This window comes from Adelges cooleyi, unplaced genomic scaffold, assembly GCF_023614345.1.
Source record: "Adelges cooleyi isolate 19-005CV unplaced genomic scaffold, UGA_ACOO_1.1 ACOO_flye_CR_arks_rails_tigmint_CR_PRNA_41, whole genome shotgun sequence".
NCBI classification, from domain to species: domain Eukaryota; kingdom Metazoa; phylum Arthropoda; class Insecta; order Hemiptera; family Adelgidae; genus Adelges; species Adelges cooleyi.
Window position 1 is genome coordinate 3934149 of NW_026096090.1, and position 25041 is coordinate 3959189.

At 33.3% G+C, this 25041-nt stretch overlaps 1 protein-coding gene across 1 annotated transcript in view; it reads right to left on the reverse strand.

Annotated features, from left to right (window-relative positions):
- The window catches only part of LOC126842024 (uncharacterized), a 136314-nt gene that overhangs the window by 32989 nt on the left and 78284 nt on the right, over positions 1 to 25041 (reverse strand). Inside the window, exons 3-6 of the mRNA XM_050578885.1 lie at positions 10641 to 11030; positions 9049 to 9515; positions 6863 to 7156; positions 3666 to 3959 (exon numbers count right to left, since the gene is read on the reverse strand). Of these exons, the coding sequence (XP_050434842.1) occupies positions 3666 to 3959; positions 6863 to 7156; positions 9049 to 9515; positions 10641 to 10973 (1388 nt within the window). The 5' untranslated portion in view covers positions 10974 to 11030. The remainder of the gene's footprint in view (positions 1 to 3665; positions 3960 to 6862; positions 7157 to 9048; positions 9516 to 10640; positions 11031 to 25041) is intronic.

Sequence of the window (25041 nt, forward strand, 5' to 3'; positions counted from 1 at the left end):
TCAAGAAAACGGTTAAACAAATAATGTAGGATTTTACGTTAAACTAATTTGGTAATTATTAAACATATACTTTTAATTGATCTTTTGCTCATCAAATTAATCTTAACGATTTACCGTGATTTTTAATTCTTACAATGTTGATAGTTCAAAACGTTTTTTATTAAATGGAAGGCGTAGTTTGATTTAAATAGATTTTTTTTAAATATAATAAATTTGAGTTGTCAGCACTTGCTCACAATATTAAATAGCGTATATTATATTATCAACAAATATATATTTATATACATTTAATATAATAGACTCCATTACTCTGCGTTGATTCAAAAAACTAAGCCAAAAGGGTCGAAGATATTAAATATCTATAAGTGTTTGTTTTGTTATATTTCTGAAAAATATGCGCGATAACCGTTGTATGTATTTCATCTGGGTGCTCGACCAAAACGTTTTGAAACGGATAAGTACATTGGAAATTCACTAGGCCTGTCATTAAAAAAGTTTATGGACCTCGTGTAGTTTTGCCAAGTCGTAAATCATCGCGCGAGGAGGATCTCATTATAAAAAACGCAGTTCATTGCACTCGGTATACTCGATGGCAGTGGTGGCGGTTTTGATTTGAGAACGTTAAAGGCGTCGTTAAATGCCCTATAAAAAGATGATGTTGCTGAGTATGTGTTGATTCTTAATGGAACAAGTCTATGCGCGTTTGTGAGACAGCGAATAAAAAAAAAAAATAAAAAATGCTCGCTATTATTAAATTTTGACTAAAGCATACTCGCAGAGGATACAGACTGTAAGTACTAACATAACTGATCTCCTGTTTGCTGGGTTCTACCAAATGGATCTTTATCTTTTGACGGCCGACCCCGAAAAACAAAAAGATTGATTAATGACACGGAACTTGTTGTTTTTTCTACGAGAAAACGGTAACCGTTTCCGTGTAACAATCAGCTGCTGGGCTGCAGCAAAGTAACAGCTGATGTAAAAAGAAAAAAAATAATGTTAATATTATTTAACTGGGTAAATACAAAATACACAGACAATATTAATAATGAACCAACGGTCCATAACGAGATGATACTGGTACGGTTAAATAGCTGACAGTCATATAGTTAAATAGCTATAATATACATTGGTATATATTACAGCTGATATAAATTAATATACCGTGGGTGTAACTTATTGACAACGTATACAAGACGTCAAACGATGTCCTTTGAATTTGTCCACGATATTATATCGTCATTAATTAATCGAGTCTCAGTACAGATTTTTCACCTACAAACCCATTATTGAAAATGTTTGGCTTAGCTCTTTTAGAGATAGGAAAATCTGGATTTTCCTCTACTCTAATTGTCAGACAAAAATAGTATGCTGCAAACCTTCCTGTTTGGTCAACCCCTCGGCCGTGGCCCGTGGGATTGAGGCATAGCAGTTTTGGGAAAACCTTTAAGAGAAATACGACTTTCTAGTCATGACCCTTGTTAATACTATTAAAACGGAAACGAATGATTTCTCAAATAAATATTCAGCTGTAGTTTTTCAACTTTAACTTAACTTTTATCTACATTATTGTTTTTGAATTATTAGTTAGGCTTTCGTTTTTTTAATGCTAATAGTTAACAACTAGATATGTAGATTGTGTTGTTGATGATTTGTAGGTAAATTGTTAGGGCATTCCGTTATTGTATTATTTTGCTTCTTCTGTCGAAAAATAAAATGTACCAATATTATAAAATACTCAAAGTTTTGCGTTTGTCAAACAAAGCTAAGCAATTTTTTATTTTTTAAACGACGTGTTTTTCTTCTAATATTGTCTATAAATTACTTTTATTTTATTGTCTTGAACTTGTTTAACACAACAGTAAATTGTTCAATACTGACCAACGCAGTGCTTGCTCTAATTATTCAAACAATTTGAATAAATTGTTTTTACCTCTAATTGCAAATAACTTTTCATAGTCAGTAGCTCCCCCCCCCCTCCACCTACCATTAATCACGCAATTTCAAGACTTTTAATCACTCCTGTACCATTTGTTAAGCCACTGTCAATTCACGTTCTCTTATCATAATATTACAGCATTTTAGATTTCTTGAAACTAAACCACAAACAGCGGTCGAGTACAATAGTGAATTAAATAAGGTATGAAGTTTCCATCGGTTTCTGCAAAATAATTGAAAAACTCTGCTGTTACTATGAAAAGTCAAAAGCACTCCACCAAAGTATTTAATAATTCAGTTGTCACCAAAAGGTAATTGGTTTACCTACTGGATATGTTGTTGAATGTTAACATAATATAATTCCAATGAACCATTTTCACAAGCAACTTTATTAATTACACGGTACCGCGAATACAAATGTTTATTATAAATCTGACTCTCAAAACCAGATGAACGTAAGTCACATTAGGCCAACTTTAAGGAGAGTATTAAAACGTTAATAATTGTCTACCATACTCTCTTATGAGAACTTACACTCTTATACTCCCACTAAATTATTATGGGAGAATTTTTAACCGGCTTCTGTTGGTATAGCTTGTTACAAAATTATATTCTACATGCACAATTTATAATAATCTGAAAATCGTTACTTTTGGACTTATGTGTGGTTCCGAGGTACAAAAAATATTAATAATAAATTATTATTATTAATAAAAATTGTCATAAAGCAATATATTGTGCGAGCGCCGGCAAAAATAAAATGAGATTTCAGTGATTTTTGTACCATAATTATTATTTGAAAAATGTATCACTAACAACTTTATAGCGTACTTCAAACAAATATAATATTAGAGCGACAGATGGCAGTAAAATATGTTATTTATAATCATAAAACGTTAACTAGGAAAACATTTGAAGTGGTGTGTTAATAACTACTGCATTTTTCGTCTACATCATATTATAATAATTAACAGTAACTAAAACGTAGGCAATTTTTAAAGGACTTGGTTTACCGAATCGTATGCTGGAAACCTAAAGCGCACTGCATTGGGTACAGGTAAAATGCTGATTATGTTAATACACCAGTCATGTGGGTCTAGCGAGAGAAAATTAAGTGATTATATTTAACCTTTTGTTCTCTTGTATTGTTAGTTTATCCTACATTTGAGTTTAATGATTAAAATAAAATCTTCTTTATCACTTACTTATACAAAATATGTTTATTATATATATATATATATACGTTAAAGTAGAACAAAAAAAGTGTATACTAAAATTCCATATTTTTAATGAGACAATTTTTTCCTTGATTTCCCTTAACTACAATTTTTAATTAAAAGATCCACGTCGTTTCATGTGCTCGGTTATATTTAAAAAAAATACACTGTAGTTGATGGGTCTTAAACAGAAGCGTGCCCAGAGGGAAAACGAGGACCATTTTCCCTACATTGTTTTTTTTTTTTAAATTAAGGATCTTATTATTGTTGTGGGCATTCTTATCTTGTTAAATAATCAATTAATTTATTTGTTATCTCATAATTTTGCTATCTTAATATTAAATGAAATGCACAATGGATGGACATGTTAAACGTTAACGGGCAACAGTCACATATCGAAACCGGACTCGTATACTTTTACTTCATTACTACCGCCCACATGAAGTTCCTGGGGCGTGCTAATGGGTTTGTGGAATATTTCAGTTGTATTCTTAATAAGCAAGGACTTACTTCATTTGAAAGTCGTAGTACTGTTGTGTGCTCAGACAGTTGGCGAACCCGGGCCACCGGTTGAAGTCGATTGGTAGTTCAACGGGAGCGGTCTGACATGCATCGTGGCCGTGTTCGGGCGAGTTGCCGCACAGTGAAGGCTGTTGTACAACGATTGTCGCCACCTGGCCTGTATCCGACATGACCACAGCAGCCGACTGACTTTTGTTGATGATCAACGCGTCCAGCAAAACGGCAGAACTCCTCCGGTCCTTGTTCCAGTCCGGCGTCCTACCGAATACCGCCGACGGTCGCCTGGGGTACACAACAATAATACAGTATTACATTCAGGTACGCACAAAGTTGGGCGAAAACCAAAGTACAGTATCTGGAAACACATTGTTTATTGATTATACTCGGATGTAGTGCTAAGGCGATACTGGTATAATACGACTTGAACGGATTATCATTACTACTGTCAACGATTACTTGGCGGAGTTTAGCTCGATACAGAGAACGGCGTCAGTAAAAAAAAAAAATTACATTACAATAATAATAATTGTAAAAGTTAAAATGCACATGACGCACGATACGCTCAAGGAAGGTTAATAAAGATGTTCAGTTTATAAGAGCCAAGCCAAATAGCCGGAGAAAAAAAATAACTAGTTATAAAAAAATTAATCTTAAAATTTAAGACCATCCTGCGGTCATAACAGACAAATACTTTCTGTTTTATTAGTTATGTATACAAGTGACAGGGAAAATTAAATTACTATTACGTGATGCGAGTACATTAAAATATTATAGAAAATGTTCGCCGAAGAAAAAATGCATTTATTGTGTTCTACATGAAATACCATGCTTGAGTTTATCCCTAACACTGTGTAGCAAAATATAAAATGTCTCTACAGATACGATGGCTATTATAAAGTACACGTTTTGGTTTTTGCTTAATACTCATGTTGTACGGGTTTTCAAGAATTGAATTTTTAAAAAAAATGTTTAGTCAATGGCACATAACAACATCTTTAATTGGTTACCCATGTTTAATTGTGATTTTTAATATGGTTTATTTATTTTTGTGCAATATTTTAAAAAGGAGTTATGAAATATACAAAAACGATGACCTCTTTAAAAAAAAAATCTTATAATTATGTTTAGTAGTATTAAAAAAAAATTATATACTTGAAGCTCGAAAACTTGTTGTTTATATTTAAAAATCTGTTCTTTGTTTATAGAACGTTATGGCGTGCTAAGCTTTTTTCTTTATGGGTGACGGGAAATGTAAAAATTTAATGAGCACCGTAGCTTTATTCTGCTCATAAAATGAAAAATTAACTTGTAGTATGTTTTTCCAGTATAATAAACCATGAATGTTGGTATTTACACTGCATTTATAGTTTATTCCGCTGATTGTAAACTTTATCCATAGCTTATTTTACTACAACTTAATTAAAAAGTGAAGGTGGATTTCTTAATTTTATTTCAAGCCATAAGGTTTGCATTATTAATACCGTTGTAAGTTAGGTTAGGTTGTATATACTACAAGAATAAGTTCAAGAAATGTGTAATAATTCAAAAGTTGCATTTCTATCAGTTATAGGTATTTCCCGAATTAATAATATCGGGTTTTTGTTTCTAGTCAAACCTCCAGTTAGCTACATGTATATGACGTCGGCTATGTTTGTTTTTAACTTCCGTTTACACAGATCTCTGGCAACTTGTATATACATTTTCCCTGCTTCTTTGGTATTTTACTTTTAGATTAAGTGTTTAAAAAAGTACCATTAAACATTATTCATATTTAAACATAATTTTTAATATTACATGTATTTGTTTGCATACATACTTCCGGGTTTAGTCTTATGTTGTACTATTTTATTGCTACTACGACACAGAAAATTCAATATAAAATGTTATTTACTGAAAACATACACTTTTCCTGCTTCTTTAATATTTTACTTTTAGATTAAGTGTTTAAAGAAGTACCATCAAACAATATTTATATTTAAAAATAATTTTAAATGTTATAAGTATTTTTGTTTGCATATATACTTCCGGGTTCAAAATCGTATGTTTTACTTTTTTTATTACCCTTACGATACAGAAAATGTAATATTAAATGTTATTTACTAAAAATACCTCAATCCGATGCTTGAATGGTTCGAAATTCTCAAACAATTATTTTCTCTTTTTCAATAAAAAAAATGTGAACTTAATATTAAATTAAAATATATTTGTAAGTAATAATAATAAAACAAGCGCAGTTTTTTTATTTAAACGTTTTCAATTAGTTTAAAATGAAAAATACTTATTTTAAAAGTTTAATTTAGTTTGACGTTTCATACAAAATTATATTATAATTCACATCGTTTTATCATTGATCGAATTGCATTTACTCGTTGTTGGCCATGTGTTACTCGATCCAGGAATAGTAAAATCTAAATTCCTGATTAGTTTCTTGTTAAACCGTACGTTAAACGCACGTTATACTAAGTAACAGATATGTAATTAATTCTCTTTGGTGAGTTTGATCGAGTTAAATAGCACATGCAAATATTTCGACTTAGTGATTCATTTACATACTATATTATTATAATATAGAACCACAGTAGGCTGATTTTGATGTGATTACACATCAAACATAACATTCGCGGTACGCATACTTGATAATGCATCATAGTGTAAGGGCACGCTCTAGTTTTAATCATGACAGGATATAAAAATAATAATAAAATGATAAAGCCAAGTGTATTGTTTAATAACAAACTCGGTATAAAAACTTTTAATCTCAATTTTTGTCTATAACCCTATATTTTTAAATAAGTACTATAAGCACAACAATAATTGAATAAAATATAATATATAATGTATTGTCTTGAAAAATATATAGGTTTATATAAGTTCTCACTTCCAGTTCCATATACAAGTGGGGATTTAAAAAATAATTTATTGGATTTTGAAAAGATAGCTTTTAAAAAGATGAAATTAAAATTATAAATACGTTTCGAATGTAAACTAATCTTAAACTATAAATAAAGTAGTAATTATTTTTCGACGTTACGGTTGTAATTCGATTTTTCTATTATGTAATGTAGAAGGGACTATTTCGAAGCACGGTAAGTCTAACGGTCCATACGGATGCCAGTCAACGTGTACCAAGACCATTTGCTATAACTAAAAATCAAAATGTTATCTCTCATTTGTAACGGCATTACCTTTTGTTAATATCCAAACGAACGCCGTGCTCTTCGGTTTCGTTGACCGTGGGGAAGGTAAAGTGCTGTTTGGACTTGGTAGGCGACGATGAGCTATCTCCTATAACAGGAGAACCCGAGACCCCGGTAGGCGACGACGGCACGGGCGGTGACCCATTGTCCACCTGAAACGAGTCCTCGCTGTCAATGGTCATTTGTTCGGCTGCGAATCCAGAAGAATTTCTGCCGATCTCCGTTCGGGTTCTGTCCTCTTCAAACCGACTTTTGGCGTACCTCCTCGAAAGCAACTTTAACCTATAACAAGCCAATCTCAAATTATTGTGTTATATTCCCTTGACTTCTTCGGGGGCACGGAATGAGACATTATTGTCTAGTGGATTTTGATAACTAAACATTTCACTTTTTGTTTGTACAATCGACAATTTTGCTCGTTGGAACGTTGTCGAGTAATATTAAACTCCGAATGAATTGAAATTGTGTATCAATAGCTGCCATAGTTGTATATAATCAACGATAGGTGACGAAATATGTATAATTCGAGCAATAAAGTATGTGTTGTGTTATGTGATGACGGATGATCGAACGTGGTCATTAATTATTATAACAACAGTAGGTATGTAATCACCAAAACACAGATTTTCAGTTATAGTAATTGTATTACGTACGATTGATGGTGGAATTAATTTAATAATGTATGTATATCGTGGACTAGTATAACTGCTACTAATACAATAATATTATTACACTAACGTTTGAATATTAATCATTATGTTTAACCCGGAATTATATCAATTCCGCACGTACGTTGAGTAGTCGTAAAATTAGAAACCTATTTTGAAATAAAACAACTGATTAAATTGAACATTTATGTTATAATTTTGTAATGATTCTTTGTTTATATGCACGAATCGGAGGTGGCTCATGTATATTGTTAGTTGAGAAACTTCCCTATTACAACTTTTTTCTATTTTGAAAAATTAATTTAGCAAACTGGGTTGGTTTCGAACGAACTTTGTTTATTATGCTTATGATTATAGTGTTTTTCACTTAACCCTATAATTTATAAATGCTCAAGCTGCCTCTGGCATATTATATTGCACCAAAATATGACATATTATAAGCTAACCGCATGCTCAAATGGGTTCGGTAAAATACCTCACAGCTGCCTGGCACAACAAATATTTCAACTGTTTACCGCGGTATAGTTGGCTAGTAATCGTTCACCACAACCAAAAAACCTCCGCACTTCAATTGGGATATTTTCAAGTATTCTCAGAAATACACATTATCCGGGTGAAATTTGCTAAAGACATTAACCGTTAGCAATATTTTTGGTATGGTGCCACATTCTATAATCCAAATACAATAAATATATCATTTGTATTAAGTAAAAAACAAATTTCGTCGAATAATTGACTCGTCTAACACCGCGAAAAATAACTATGAGTTTTATATTTTTTAAATTTTGTAATGTTCTCAACAGCTAAAATTGTTGAAACACTTTCTATGTAACCCTTTATTTTAAAAACTATAATATTATTTAGTTTAAATACCTATATTCAAATTTTGGATATGTAACATACAACTTTAACAATGACAAATAGGTAGAAGTATTTTTAACACTTGTAGATTGTAAGTAGCAAAACTGCTTATAACTTTAAGCAACCGAAAGCCTCCCGCATTTTTATATTCGTAATAAATAAACAGAGGAAGGTTGAAAAATATAATGTAAAATATAACCAATTTTTATAAGACTATAAAATGTTAATAATCTATGTTCATTTTATTTATAAAACACATTCAATGAATTCCCAAACCCGTTTAATTAAATTGATTGTTACTATTCATAACAAGAGCCCGCATGTATAGTTTAAAATGCAAAGAGTTAATCAAAACCCATAAATCTGCGTCGGGTCCCCATATATTAGAAGGAAAATCTGAATAGCTCTGGATTAGATACAGTCTACTTTGTTCCTAGACCAGAATATTGAGAACTTGATCATTCTAATGATCTGAAATTGTTAATGTTATACGAATATTTTTTTTTTATTCAAGTTTAACGTCTATTTATTTCCTACGAACAGGCTCAGAAGGGTTATTGGATTTGGCGGGTTAGGTTTACAGCTGGCTGCAAACAAACGCGACACCAAAACTATAAGAATTTGTTGATTTTTTTCTTTACTGACCTTTTATTGGCTATTATAGTGTTGCGGTGTAGGTTCTCGAGTAACGCTTGTCTTTTCATGATGTTTCTCCATTCCAAAGTATTATCCGCATCGTCATCAGAATTTTGGTTTCTGTCGGCCGGTCTGAAGTCTTCCACCCTGGACGTTCTGTTATCGTCTTCCTCGTCGCCGCTGTCGTGGTTGTTGTTTTTGTTGTTGTCATTGTTGTTGTTATTGTTGTTGTTGTGGCTATGGTAGTTGCTAGTCGGCAGAGCCGTGTACTGTAGGAAAGCTAGTCCGCTGTCGTCGTACTCCTCGGGTGCAGTGTCTTGCACGGTAAAAATGGCCTTCGGATCATCCTTGGGTTGTTCTTCGGTGCTGGAAGCGCTGTAGAACTCGTCATCCTTTTCGGCCGACGACGAGGATTGGGTTCCGTTCAACACTTCATCCAGCAAATTAGGGATGATCCTCATTTTGGGTTCCACGTGCTAAGTAAAAACAAAGGGTTGTTGCGATAAAATCATAAACGATAAACTAGATAACAATAATTTCCATAACGATCATTTTGATCTTCGTCGTCTTAATTTCATCTTACACGTATTCCCGTACTCGGATTTTCCTTATAACGAAATCTTAAGAAAACAGTTAGGTACTAGTTTGTTAGATGATTTAATATTATATCCAACTCTTCAACTTAAACTTTGCTGTATTAGTGTGAAGTGTGAACTAATATGAAAAAGTAGGTCATTTTCGATGCTAAACCTATAAAACAAATCTATTGTATAAATGTAAATTTTTTAAATCAAAATACATTCTAGGAAACATAAATATGCAGTATTTGTATAATTTATATGAAAATGCATGATATTTATAATGTCGGATTTCTGAAGAAATTACGTGTGGGGAATATTTCGTTATCATAATAACTAGTTATGCATTCACACTAAAAAAAAAGATAGGTATTTTATTATTTATTAGTATTGTAAAAATACTTGAAGTTATGACGGTTGTCAATCTACATGAATTTGTATGAATTACCATAATAATGACATATCAATATTTAAATGATACTTTTATTATTGTTATAATAATTGGATAATATTATAACGTAATCCATGATATCGGCTCCTTTTTTTTATTAGTATTATTTGTGCTTACAAACACGTCAACAATAACTACTAAAGCTGCTGATATTTGGAAAATATTATATATATAAATGAATGGTGTGTAACAACATCATAAAAAATGTTATTTATCATAATGTAATATGTTTGCTTTTAAAATGTCAAATATTCATCCGATAATAACTAATCGTTATTCACTTGTTAATTGTTATACTAATAGCGGAATGCAAAAAAAAAAAAACTATTTAATAATTTATTAAAACCGAATGAACCAATTACTCGCTACTAAATAACTATTGATTCATTAAACCTTCAATACATTTTCATGCAGCCTGTTACCCGGCGTAGGTATCTCAAATAAATTAACAATTACTAATTACATTTATCCATATATTATAATCGTTTAAACTAAACGTACCTACTCATGACACTAACGTACTTAAGATAGTGGCCGGGCGACGACGTCGTCAAAGGCTGTTTAGTACTTACCGGGTTGTCGATGCTGTCTTCGTTTTCCGTGTCGGTTACCGTGGTCATGGTGACCATAGAAGAGTCGGTGCTAGTGTTGACCGTGGCCGAAGACTCGACGGATATTGAGCTGGAGCCGATCACCTTGACTTTGGGCACCGGCGAAGTCTGTTGCGACTGCGGCTGTTTGGACCGGTTGAGCATGCGGTGGGCGCCGGCAGACTTGAAGTGCAACCGCCGGAGAGCGCTGGACGCGCTGGCGATCAGGTCGTTGCCGGAAGACGCAGTGTTGTAGCTGGAAGCCGACGACGGCGTTGGAGATCCCGGCGCCGACTTCCTCACGAAAACCGCCATCCTGTGCTTACCGGTACCGCCGACATCAGCACCGGTCGGTGTCCAACCGCCACCAACCTGTAAACGACAGCAAAACGACTCAATTATTCAAACACGTGTCAATATAGTGTGGACTTCACAAAAGTCAAACAATCTAAGCACGTTGAGTAGAATACAAGTCCCGTGCAAAAATTAAAAAAATACAAGTGTTTATTTGGATCGTATCGTAAGTGTAAGTAATTGGTAAAAATATTGAGTGAATCCCTCCACGCTATATTTTCAATTTCATAGGTTAGCTTTACACCAAATCTACACAGTATTAATATTACTTTTTTTATTCGAAAAAACAATATTCGGAATAGAATAAGTACAATTATTTAAGTATGACGGAGCAATTAATCCGCGTGGTGACATTTCATACAGTAGATATATTGTTCAACTCTCCATTACTGGCGATAATCGTAATAAAGTCTTAGCGAACCAATAATTATTTATTTTGGTTTGCATCTGATGTTTTAAAAGAGTAGACAAAAAAAAAGGGACTTTTATTAACATCCTGCTCTTTATTTATCTCGTTTGTTTTGTAAAATTTTTAAACGACCTAAGGCGTTACAGTTTTCAATCCAAAGTATGCTTCCGAGCGAATCTCATTTCGTTCAAAAACTTAAGATGAATCCCGAAAAGTTTAGTAAGTCGATTATCGTTATGACGCGTTTGTTATTATTTTTAGGGACAACCAAGTCAATCTGAGGCACGTCAAGTGTAATAATTATGTTAACAGGACAACGACGAGTTAGGTACAGTAAACTGTATTTGACGTTAAGAGAGACCGTTATTATAAGTATATATATATATATATATATATGTATATTCATATTTTATACACTTAACGATGCGCGATATAACACGTATGGCTATTATTGGACAGATTTATCGGTAGAGCCCGCCGAAGAATGTATACTTTGCACTAAGCACGTAGCTGGCTAGTATAAAGGTCACTCAAGCAGGCCATTAAGCTTCTCCAGCTTTTGACATCACTTCGGGTCACTATTATTACACAGCGAGCTGTATACGAGTAGACATTTTTGTTTAGTATATAAGTTACTACGACAAAGACATGGGTGGTTGTCCTAAATAGTTAGGACAAGTGGACGAAGAATATTATATCTACGAGAATTAAATAATTATTCGTATTCGAACCAGGAGAGAGGGCGAAAATTGTCAATGTACACCTGTAACCACATCTAGATAAATTTTGGAATTTGATTGAAAGCAACGCTGTAGCTGAGTCGCAGTATTTGATTATAGAACATCTATTCTAGACTGGTAAAACTTTCACTGCCGTGGTGTTGTATAATATTTAAAACGCTTTAAAAGATATGAAAAAAAATGCTCTCTAGTGGATTTCTGGTCAAACGCGCACGTGGTTCTGTTTTTCACAGCCGTTAATTAAACACAATGTAACGTCGCGGATAATGGAAAACGTTTCCGGTTGTTGGATAAGAGTTGCTTCCCAAAAGCCCGCAGTTAACCGGATATGCTAAAAAGACACTTGTACTGGGCTGCAACCGTCGTCGTTCGTTTTCCTCACGTATCCCGAATTAATTAAAAACTCAATTAGTTAACTTTTTTAATTACAATTTTCTTTTTTTGCGTTTTCTCTTTTCCCCCCTTCTTTCTCGGCCACATTTCCCGGCACTAACACCTGAGGGCAAAACAAAAACCATCTTCAGGTCGTGTTAAAAAAAAAAAAAAACACTTAATCGTTCAGTTCATTATCGGGCAGGCTTCCCGTTTTCTTCCGTTTCCCGCCGGATGCACCAGAAAAATCTATGGAAAATAGTTCCTCGACATAATTTAATGATTAGCATTAAAATCCCACTCAGCTGCGTTCACACGATAACGACCGAGCGAATAGTGAAAATGTTGGGTTTTTAACGAAGAAACATCGGCGTTGAGTTACATATTTTATAACAGATATTGTACGTTGAACCGAGATGGGAGCAAAATAATATAACATATTTATCAACAAACGTCATGTAAGGCAACGGGCCAGGGCAGGGTTTAATCGAATTCTACGTCGGCGGAGGTGTTGCCATAACGAATGTACAGTGTTATTAGCGTGTAATACACTGAATCGCGGTAATGTTGCTTTCGGGTAAATCGACTATTATATGGGTCGTTTATCTTGTCGGCGGCCAGGAGGGCCAGTTTATGGTCAATGAATCTTCCGTTCGCCTTTCGGGACGGCAGTTTCTCACCTCGTCACTTTTGCTCTTTGTGTGCTCAGCTGTGCGCCTCAAGACCAATAGACCGACCGATTGGTTAACATCAAAATACCGATACATAATATGCAAATAGGGCGAAACATCCGCGGTGTTCAAGTACTTTTCTTCCGAATTGACCGTTCACTACAGGGATAAATATTATAGGATCCAGGGAATGACATTATGGCGAAGGAAACGAGAGTTTGTCATCAAAAAATATTCTAGCTATTATTTTTATTCTTTAGAAAATTCCACACGAAAAAAAAATAACAGGTTTAGTTGGAATAACTAAATAAATAGTCAGCCATCAAACTACATATAATTGCTTTAACTGTTTATTAACTCATTCCAAATATAATTTTATTGTCTCCCTATATTAGTTATAGCTTTAGTTTATCCAACTATTTTTTTTTTTAATGAACAAGACATACCTGGTAAATACTACTTTCAACGTGATAATTTTTATAGGTATATGCATATACAATACACTGCACGGTGAAAGTTGTTAAGATCTCCTTTTTACTCCGAGAAACGAATCGACGAATAAAAAAGTTATACTATTTATACTAGTTTTATGTGTTTATCGAAAATATTTGTAGAGATTTATCCCTTTATATTTACAAGTAATAAATTCAAAACAATATAAAATGTATTTTTCTTGGCGTATAATATGTTTGTTTTACACAAAGAAAAACCACACAAACGGTAAACGTAGTTTTTATGAGTTACTACTGGTCAATCACAGATAATACATTGAAAATATTCTTATGATTGTTGTACGTATAATATATTGTAAAACAATTAATGTCTGACTAAACTATATAAAATATTATTACGTTGTAGGCTAGCTGTACAGTTGTATCAGTTGAATAGTTGTATTTAAGTTTAACTGAGTTGTTAATACATATTTAACTGATTGTAGACTTAACTGATATGTAGAGCAGGTGTCCCACACCGTTCTGATAAATCTATAAGCAAATGCTATTTTTCCAACTCTATAAAATTTGTTTGGTTACTTTGATATAAACGCAATAATATATATTTCTTTGTGTCAACAAAGTATTGACGGTAAAAAAAATACAATAACATTCCCCCTAATTCTTTTTCAGAGTTCTTTTGTGAATCACAAACGTGAAAATGGCTTAAAAATAAATTGAAATAGTTTTTGATTGACAAAAAAAGCGCAAATATATTATATTTTTGCGTGGAAACATGTGAAGTTCAGTTCTTAGAAAAAAAACAGATTTGTTATAAAACCTCTTGTGTTGCAGAAATGTGTCCTTGGAACACAATTGAGCCTTCTTTTAAATATATAAAAAATAGCTAATAAGATTTGACTCTTGTTTGCTGTATAATATTATTTTAAAAAATCTCGTATTGAATACTCGATAAAAGGTTATATCGAAACAAAATACATAGGTTTTACTTTGGTTATTAGCAAATCATATTTCTTTAATTTCCTGAAATCAGATTATATTTTATTTTTTTATACATAATGTTTGTTACATCTATAACTATTTATTCCTAAACTAAGCAGGTTTCACAGTTAAAACATTTGTAAACTTCCGTGGCACAACTATTCATTTTAAATTTGTATAGTTAAGACTTCTTATATAATGTACTTAGACTATATTAACATACGATTATATAGTTTCTTAATTCAAAGCAAACTATAATTGTTGTATAATAATAAACACAAATATTGTAGAAAGTTTACTTATATGTATAATGTAAATCTAATTTATTTGAAAACTTCATCATAATTACAAGTTATTTACTTTTTTTATAAAACTGTTTAACTATTTTGGAATATTACTTCTTTTTTGAATAAAAAATACATTATTCTTTTTAAAATGTTATTGATAATATTTTCTTAATAATTATCTAATGTTTTCTAGCTTCAGTGAAGCCATAAGGGGTTTTAAGTATTTGCAACAATATCGATTTTGTAATATTATACCATAATCTGGCCAAAATTCGGTGGTTTGCCCTTTTTAATCCAATAATCATAATACGTATAAAATGTATTATTACTTTTTCTATACTATTATGCTTGAAACCTCCGGTGTACGACCTCTGAGTATTTGCATTCTTAATATTGTTAACTAATTATCTTCTATTATTGATATAAAATATAAATCAACACGTTATGCAATGAGGAAGCGGGGGTTCGTCATACTTAATGTGTGCATTACAGAATATTGTATGTATAATAAGAGTATTAAATGTATTGTTTTAGCTGTACGGCCAGCGTTTTTTACATGCAGGCTATGTTGCTGACTGGTAAATTGTATAGTAACAGTTATATTTAATGGCACAGCATACTCAATGGGGTTTGCTCTAGTTACGTGCACTATCCCGTTGTAATTAAATTTACTTACACTTCATCCGAGTGGATTTAAGTGTTAGTGACCCGTTGCGGTAAACCTATATAGTCATCATTTTGACTTTGTATATATCTACCGGTCCCTTTTGAGTTCGATACCAAAATTGAAATTTAAACTATGCGACGCGTTTTACCGTGCCACTGTGAGTTGCTCGATAGTTGTGCATATTATTGTATAATGTATATTATAAACGAATATCCATCGGTATGGCTACAGACAAAGAGAAGAGTTATATTGCAAAGCACGGTGTACTCGTAAATGGCATTTGCCAGGAATTTGGTACTTTTGGCCGATAGCTAAAGTCTGAAATTAAATTTAAGTTGAACAAAAAGTTGCAAATGTTCACTGAAACTTCTGTATACGGTTTATATCGGTTAGCGTTATGATTATGCCGCATTTATTTTTATTAGAAAATGAGCAGTTTTAGCGTTAAAGTTCATCAAATATCAAGGCTTGATCTAAATTTTGAAGGCCACGATTACAGCAGTACATAAAACAAATAATAGAAATTTATGAATGAAATTCATATCGAGAAATGAATGGGAAGTCTAACAATAGACAATCATGGGAAACTGCTGCAAACCAATGCTTGAACTGAAAACTGCAGAAAAAGGATAATAAATTTAGGTAGTGTAGCGTTTATTCTTAATAGTTAGACATGAGGTATTCCTTATGAACTGAAGATTTATAAAGCGGTTAGAAATAGGAAGTATAGTGGTATTTTTTAATACTTTTAGTTAAAATATAGTATAAAATAATACAATAAATACATAAACTGGCGTACTGCTAAGCTAAGGTGAATATTATGTTTAAATTATTAGCACAATCGAAATGACACAAAAATGAGTTTTCCGCTCAATACGTTTTTATAAAACAGAGAAGAAACGCTAAGAAAAATCGTATAATTTTTTTCTTGTATCATTTTAGTTGAAGTCTTTGTCTCTTTCGCTACATACAGTATGTATCATACCTATTTATCAATGCTGCTCGCGTGTATTTGTCAAACTGTTATTGTAATTTAATAATAACGGTAGAAATAAAATATGTGATTCGTTGTAAATACCTTTTTACCGCAAAATGAGTATGAAAAAAGAGAAAAATAAAAAATGAGAGTATTGTAGGAATAATAAAACGAGCTGTTGTTGTCGCCGTCTTGGTCGATGATTCAAAGCGTCTGTCGCGCATTTTTGTTTTTAATGTCATAAGAGACAAATAACAAGAGTCTTGATTGTTACGGTTTAAGGTTTATTTCGTTTCGCTTCTGCCGTTTCTTTTCTTTTATTATTATCAAAAATAAAAATGCAATATTATTGTTCGCCAGACTCGAGGGGAAGGCAGTAAAGACGACAGTGAAAAAGTTGTTGTCCGTAAGAATAGCGCGCTTGTTATGGAAAAATTATACGTTTAAAATGTAAATACAGAAGTGCAAGACAAAAATATAACGATACTCAAATGAAATTTTCCGCCACGACACGACGGGGACGAATGTATTTGACATTATTATACGTATTACAATGAGGGGATAGTGACAAAGTAGAGAAAAAGAAAGCACAGTCAAACTAATGGCATGTATTTGTTTTCAAGAAAACGAAGCTAAAACCCTGCGCACAAGGAATTAATTAAAAAATATACTAAAGAAAACTTATCCAGTTCTTTCTTTGATAAGAATATAAATAATTCAAATTAGTATAATCTATAGAGAACGAGTGTATCAGCTAGTTTAGTGGTTTTATTTTAGACAAATTATATTCCCATATACATCTAATGCCACTTTTACGTTCAGTCATTGCCATTGCTCTTCGCGCTGCTGTATTTTAGTTAGAAACGTAGTGTATCCTAAAAAGCGGTTTTAGCAGTTTATCTCCCAACAAAATGTGGGATTACAGATGCTGATACAGTATATTTATTTTGCTTGTATTACTTAGGTAAATATTATATTATTCATTACACACCAGTGTTCGCATAAAAATGAATACAAATTGTTTGACTAATGACGTAACATCCATAGTTAATATTATAAAAACTACCGTGATTAATAGACTGCGGCTACTAAAAAAAAAAAAAACATTGACGGTGTTTAAACAGAAAAAAAAACATTTTGTACCGTTGAAAATAATACGTATACACATATCCACAACAGCATTAATTTATATGGTATGCCAACATTCATTGTAGTCTGAATACATAATACATTTTTTAAAATAAAAAAAGTCCATTAGTAATTTAAGTATTATCCCATACCGTCCTGTATCTTATACATATAGTTATACTTGATCAATTAAATCAGTCGCTTATTATAATAATTATATATTATTATGTATCTAAAATTATCGCGTGATCAGTATTTTGGTGAAAAAAAATTAACAACGGACATTTTTACTGAGGACTGCCAAATTTCAGACTGCTTTTGGAATTTAATGAATGACAGTCGGCGACTAAGGCAAGATGGTCGGGACTGAAAATTCGGTCGCGTGTCAGGAAAAAGAAGAAGATAGTTGAAACGATCACCACCACCACCACACTGCCCTACTCTTACCCGAGGACTTGCCCCAAAATCATTGCGTGTCTTACTATCATTTATTTCTACTCGAAATTTAATCTAAGACGCACCCTCCTCGGACTTTTGGTTTTTTTATCACTATAACAGAACGAGGTCAAGTTACAAAATACAATGACCTTTGCAGTAGGTACCTACTCGAATTACTGTTACTAATAATTGTATACACAGACGAGGCAATTTTGTTTTTTTATTATTTTTGTGCATAACGCCTTTTGGTCTTGAGTAATTAAAAAAATAGGTACAAGTAATAATCATTTGTTTGTTTATCACAGATTGTGATGTTTCACATTAATTTTGATGTAATATTTTCAAAACAGCGTGACGAGCATGCTGTTTTGAAAATATTACTTAGTTCTAATTAAATTTAATTCTAAGAGGTGCCCTGTTTGATTTAGCGAAAGCAACGTTACTGGTTATTATTGTATACATAGTACGATAATGTACAGCTGCAGATAAATAGTGCCTATAGTAAATACCGCGGGCCACGAAGCCGCTGTATACAATTACCGTGGGAAAATAAAACAATGTATATGATACGCTGGTGGGAGGTTTAATGTTATTAATCACTTTATAGTATAGCCATGGAAAGCGGTACGGCGGCGAGTAAAGTGTGTTTTCTGTTATCCAAACGAATCTCTGAAAGAAATGGAATCCCCGGCGTTGTGTCAACCGCTTAAGTTCAACGTTATTCGCGGAATTTTATTAATTTCGCAGCTTTAACGGTAGGACCTAACGCGGTACGGCCCTTGACTATTAATAACGACCGTTTTATTAAAAAAGAGTCGCTTCGTTAAATTTTGCTTTCACGTAGAATTACAGTGACCTTATGTTGACTTTTAAGAGTTCCGCTGTTCGCAGTATTCAGTGCAAATATTGCTTCGGCGGTCTTTGTATTACGCCCGGAGACGGTTTAGTTTTTTAGACGGGTTGTTATGTTATAATATTATACAAAACGTTTTTCGCTCGACCGGCTTATGGTTTGGGGTTTTTCCATTGGAATCCCAACCCCCACCGAGCACGACACGACCCGAGTAAATAAATCAATGTTTAAATTCAAACGTTTCCTTCGGATATCAGAAAAAAATAACAAAACAGCTATTACTACAAAAAGAAAAATGAAAAAAGGAAACATGGAAGTAAGAAAAAAAACAAGCTGTAGCGTAGTAAAACGTTATTATATATATATATAAATGTTTTTTTTTATATATATATATAGTTTTTGATCTTCAATACTCGTTTTGCAAAAATTACTCCGCCAATGTTTTGATTGTTACAAATAAATTATTAAAATACATGTTATTTTGTGCTTTGCTAGGTAGGTGGATATCTATATTATGTTCATACATAGCCCATAGGTTTAAGTATATGTATAATATATATAGATAACTGAAGTTGTATGCAAATTGGTAAACAGCGAGCGACTAAATTCGTTGGATCGTGTTCCAGTCACATACGAACCAAGCTTTTAAATATAAAAACCATATTCGTGCGTCAGACCAACTGTTTATTTTAAGCGTATAGCATTTTAGTGAAAAGTAAACTTTTGGATTTTCTCGATGTTTTGTGGAAAGTATTATAAGTAAAATATATTGTTTTATGTTCCGAAAATAATGTACAATTATTCAATGTATAGCATACAGGAAATCTTATTGTAACATTTGGGTTATTAATGTTCGATGATTCTCTAATCCCTAGTAAATCATCAAAGTAAATTATTTTTTTGAAAAACGTAGAAAAGCAGGAAGTATGAAACGTTATAATTTTTCAATTGAAATAAATAATGTATTGTTTTGTTGTCGCGTGATAACCGGTTACACGCTTGCCGTTAACGGCATTCTGGACGCAATTTCGATTGATAATACAATGCCGGTTGTTACCATATTTTAAGGTATAGTAGTTTGTTTCGAAAAGACATAGTACACAGTACAATATAAGTAGTCTGTCGCGTGAGTTGAAAATCAAAATTTATTCCGACGAGCTTTTCGGCAAGTTTTTAGTTTACGGTTGAATAATAATATAATATTATTATAATAACCGTAAAATGGAAAATAGCTGTTAAAAAAAAAACACAAAACGATTGTTTAATGGAAAAGTTTTCTGGGGGAGGGGGTGCGATCGCCGACCGAAGAGGGCGTATATCGATTCTCGACGGCAAACTTATTGGCCCAATAACGGACTACTATCGCAGGTGCGCCGAGTATTATTTTCGTCGGATGGGGTCGACGGAAGGAATAAAAAAAAAAAAAGCTAAAAAATAAAATTAAAAAAAAGTTCCTCTACCCTCAACCCTCGCAGCCCCCGTGAGTTTCTCAATACCCGTATGAATTAATTGCACCAAAAGTTTTTGTATTAGAGCTTCCGAAGTTTTCTGAGGTTTAAATAAGTATAGTATTGGTTTCGGTAAAGTAAAAAGCGAGAGTAAAAAAGAAAACACGTTTTTTTTTTATTCGGCGTTTGTTTATTTTTCGTTGACCCGGCGAGCTGTAACGAAGCCTCGTTGGTGTTTATTGATTCGAACCAATAATGGCAAATTGATGGCGGGTTTCCTTGAACTTAAATTATATATATATATATATAATACCGAGCTACAATCTCCGTTGCCATCAGTACGGCCATCGTTTAATTTATGTACCATAATTTACAAACGAGATGTTGTTCCGAAGGAAAAAAACCCGTTCACCGCCACTTCAATAAAAAATAAAAATAATAATGGAACATCAGTTGAAATAAAAAGTGGATTGTTATGATAACATTAAAGGCCGCAAAAGCGTCATTAATTATTTTTCGTGATTATAAGTGTTTTTTTTTTTTACAACGTGCACGAACATTTTTTTCGGTTGTGACTGTGTGACTCATGTTTAAAGCTTGGTTATATTACACACAGCGCGATACCCTAGCGCCCAGACGTAGTGAAATTGCATACACCGTACGCCGTGTAGCAAATTAGATTTGTTTGCCATATTATAATAAAAGCTTTTTGATATTATAATGCTCTTTGGGCCGACTTGATACTAGCACCTGATACGAAAATCAACTTATGTATTGATTTTGGTTAAAACATTATTTTTTTTCCTTTTATAACAATAAACATTTATAGATAATAGTGAACGTCAATTAATATAAATATAAATAATCTAAATATTAATAATCTATTCTAGATTTTTTTATTACTTATTTACGCACGAGAAAACTGTTGCAATGTTAAAAATCCAATTCAAAAAGGTTTTGTCAATAGTCCACAGTATTATATTTATTTGATACGTTTCATTAAGTTGAATATTGTTTTTTTCGAATGACTAATTTTATTCGCAGGCCGTGAAATATCTGACCAAGACCGTTGTAGGTCGTTAAGAATGAGATTAAACGACTAATGAACGATTTTAATCGTATTTCGTTTAAGTTCGTTTTGTGTGTCAAGTCAGTACGATAAAAAAATTTAAACGATAACAAAAATAAAACATATTATTTACTCGTATCAACTATCGAGACGCTCGACATCGTTAATACTAACGAGTTGACATACGACAATTTTGAGTTATTGTTGTTACTTGTTTGGATTGCACGGTAAAAACTAAAATAGCAACCGTCAAACAACTAAAAAGTTAAGCGACTGAAAATCGAACAGACGTTTTTTCATCATTCAACACATTGAGCCAAAATGATAAAAATTGTATTAAAAGTTAAAACCGTATTATCCTATGAAACTATACATGTTTTCTTAAGTCGAAAACGGTTTCTGGGAAATACTTAATCACTTTCTCGCCGGAGCGACTTTGACGAAAGTAAACAAGCTGCGTTTTGCGATAACCATCTGATTATCATGTGACGGCTGATAAGCCTATAACGGCTGTTCGAGAATCTGATGTGTGACGAAAAAGTCATTTGGGCAGATTTAAAGAAAGAGAGGACCATCGACGCGTATAAACTACAAAAAAAAACGGTACCGTTTTGTGTCAGCAATGTGGACGGTACGGGCGAGGGCAGCCGATGTAAACCGATCGCGCTATGACAATGATAAATCGGACAGACGACTTAATTGTGATTAATGCACGGCAATGACGGAAGCAGCCGACGGTCAACGATGACAGTTTTAATATCTCGGCTATGGCAAACTGTGTCAGTTTTATGTGTTGTACAGCGGTGACGATACGCCGGTATGTAGGCTTCAGAGGAGTCGCTGCGGGTTCTCATTAATATTAATATTGGCTCTCGTGACCCGAAATATCTAACACCTGTTTTCCGTGTAACCTACATTTTACGCGGCCGTCGCGATAATAACGATAAATTATTTAAATAATGATTATATTCTCTACGCAACGACAGCTCTAGTACGGTGCCGGGTCGTAGGCGTCGGGCTTCAAATATAATTTTGACATAGGAATTTTTCGGTACCGTTTGCTGTACCGAAATAAGCTTAAGACCCAAAGCAAACTATACGCACGTTAATCAATAACGATATCGTATCGTCCAAACGTGGTTTGAGTCAACACATCGAGGTCTGCAGGAGATAACACGGGATGTTACTGAGAGATATATTTTAAGGCTATACTCAGTTCGCTTTCGATTCAAATTTTAAGAATCTCTATGGAGTCGTGCTAAGAAACAATGACATCCATTTTAGTTTTAAAAAAACCCTTTAAGACATAATATATTTATGAACGAATAACCGAAGTCAACAGTTTCGCCTGACAGTCTAATGCTGTTACGCAAAAAAGTGAAAACCAACGGAGACGGGTTATCTCCTTAGGGAACTTTATCGAAAATACGAAATCTTATTCCAAGGCTTAAGTCCTCAGTTATAATTTCACTTGAGTCTTTCGGCTATTAGCGTCCTGGATGGGGGAGTTAATTGAATCGAAAATACCTTCCTGGCTTACTAATGTCTGTATGTTTTTATTTTATTTTTTAAAAGTCGATCAGTTTATGAAATTTCTTTTATAAATAAATACTTTTCTGATAAACACAAAACATCATGGGATATTTCAATAGGAATAGGGTTACATTAAGGGTTAGTTGGAAGGTTAAGTAAAAAAAAAACAAAAAAAATTATGCTGATTGTTAAAAGCTCGATTGTGACGCGGTACAATTTGTAAACTTGGTTTCTGTTAAATGTATACTGTCGTGTTTCTTGAGACAAAATAAATGACACTATCTGCAGATAGCCCAGATAGATATTCTCAGGTTCTTAGAAGGTTTGTTTTCAGGCATAAATAAACAATAACTTTTACATTATAGATTTCACCAGCTATCGTCGTTACCTATTCATTTAATATATCTACGAGTGATACGGGCTTATAATAGGAGGTACTAAATAATAATGGCACATCACCTATTGGTATTGTTGTGTTAGGTATTAATTGTTGCGAAGGGCACTACGAAACATCGGAGCAATCGCTGACATAACAAGTTTGTATTATAATGTAAAAACAAAAGTGCGCACGTTACCTTGGTAACACAACAGTATATAATATTATATGTTGTACACCGTTAATGGGTTTCAATTGTCGGACACCTACCGAAATAATTGCAATGTGCGGCTTTTCGGGTCGAACAAAACCGTATTACTAGCCGCACGGCTATCGAGTGGAACAAAACAGTCGATAATGAGAGGGATTCCGCCAAGGAGGACACCGTGCAGAGTTAAGTGATCTATTACGGCTGAACTCGGCTGCGTATCGGACCTGTACGCGCGCTGCTGACTGTAACATATGTTTGGATATTAGGCGATGCGCACGGTGTCGAGGTTAAACTTGTTTGGTGTGTTCAGTATGACGGCAAGACGGCTGTTCCCCGGCGACCAATTACGCCGTGTAGTAATTAAAGCCATCTACTGTGCTTTTCTCGGTTAAGCGAGCACGCGTAATGGATTTAAGTTTTACCTGAGTGGTTAGGTACAACACACGTTGTTTTACGGGCGATTTATCATTTAACTCGGTCTAGTGTGTGGGGGGGGGGGGGGGGTACACGATCGGCCGTTATTTAAGTTTTTTAACACGGTGCCAAAAAAACTCCCCGTCGTTCGTCTCAGTTGTGTTGTCGTGCAGCTATTAGAATTGCATTGCTAATAAATATTATTCGATTTTTTTCCCCATTCACAAAACACCGCCAGCGCACGTTCATACTTAACAATATTACGGTTACACGACGGCGAAAAATACACTTGTTGTATTTCATAAAATACCCCGTGTACGCGAATTAAGTAATATTTAAATGTATTCCGCGTCTTCTGAATTCGCCGAACGCTTCGACGTCGACACGTGAACGCGCCCGGTATGTCAGAAACAGAATAATAACAATATTATTTAAAAATCGAAACGCTTTATTTATTCAAGACATAAATCATAGTTTTTTTTTTTACGCCAAAACTGTTCGAATTCAGTTGCATTCCATACCCAACGTTATTAAATAAATGCCGAATATTATTGAAACGCCTCGGGCATAACACCGTCGTCATGGTATAAAACCGCTGGCGTTCTTACGGTATTTCAGTCAAAGCGACAGTAAATATTATACTCGATAGCTTTGTATTTATGTAACCGCCGTATAAAGCTGCACATCACTTCGGTAATGAACTCGTGTCAGTCTTCAGTTTATATATTTATTTAGCGGTTTAATAATATAAAAGTGTCTCTTCGTTTCAAAATGAAATTTTATACGCAGTTATTTGCAGCAGTAGAAATCAATACCATCGTGTTTTGGTTTAAGGCGTTTTAATACAATTATCTCCATACAATAATCTGAAAAACAGTAAGTTGTCATGTATATATATATATAGTTTTGTAAATGTTTTTTCATGTTGCTGCCGTTCCTTTATTATTATTTTTTTATGAACTACAATACGAATAGCGTTGTTGTACGGTATGAGCCAATAATAA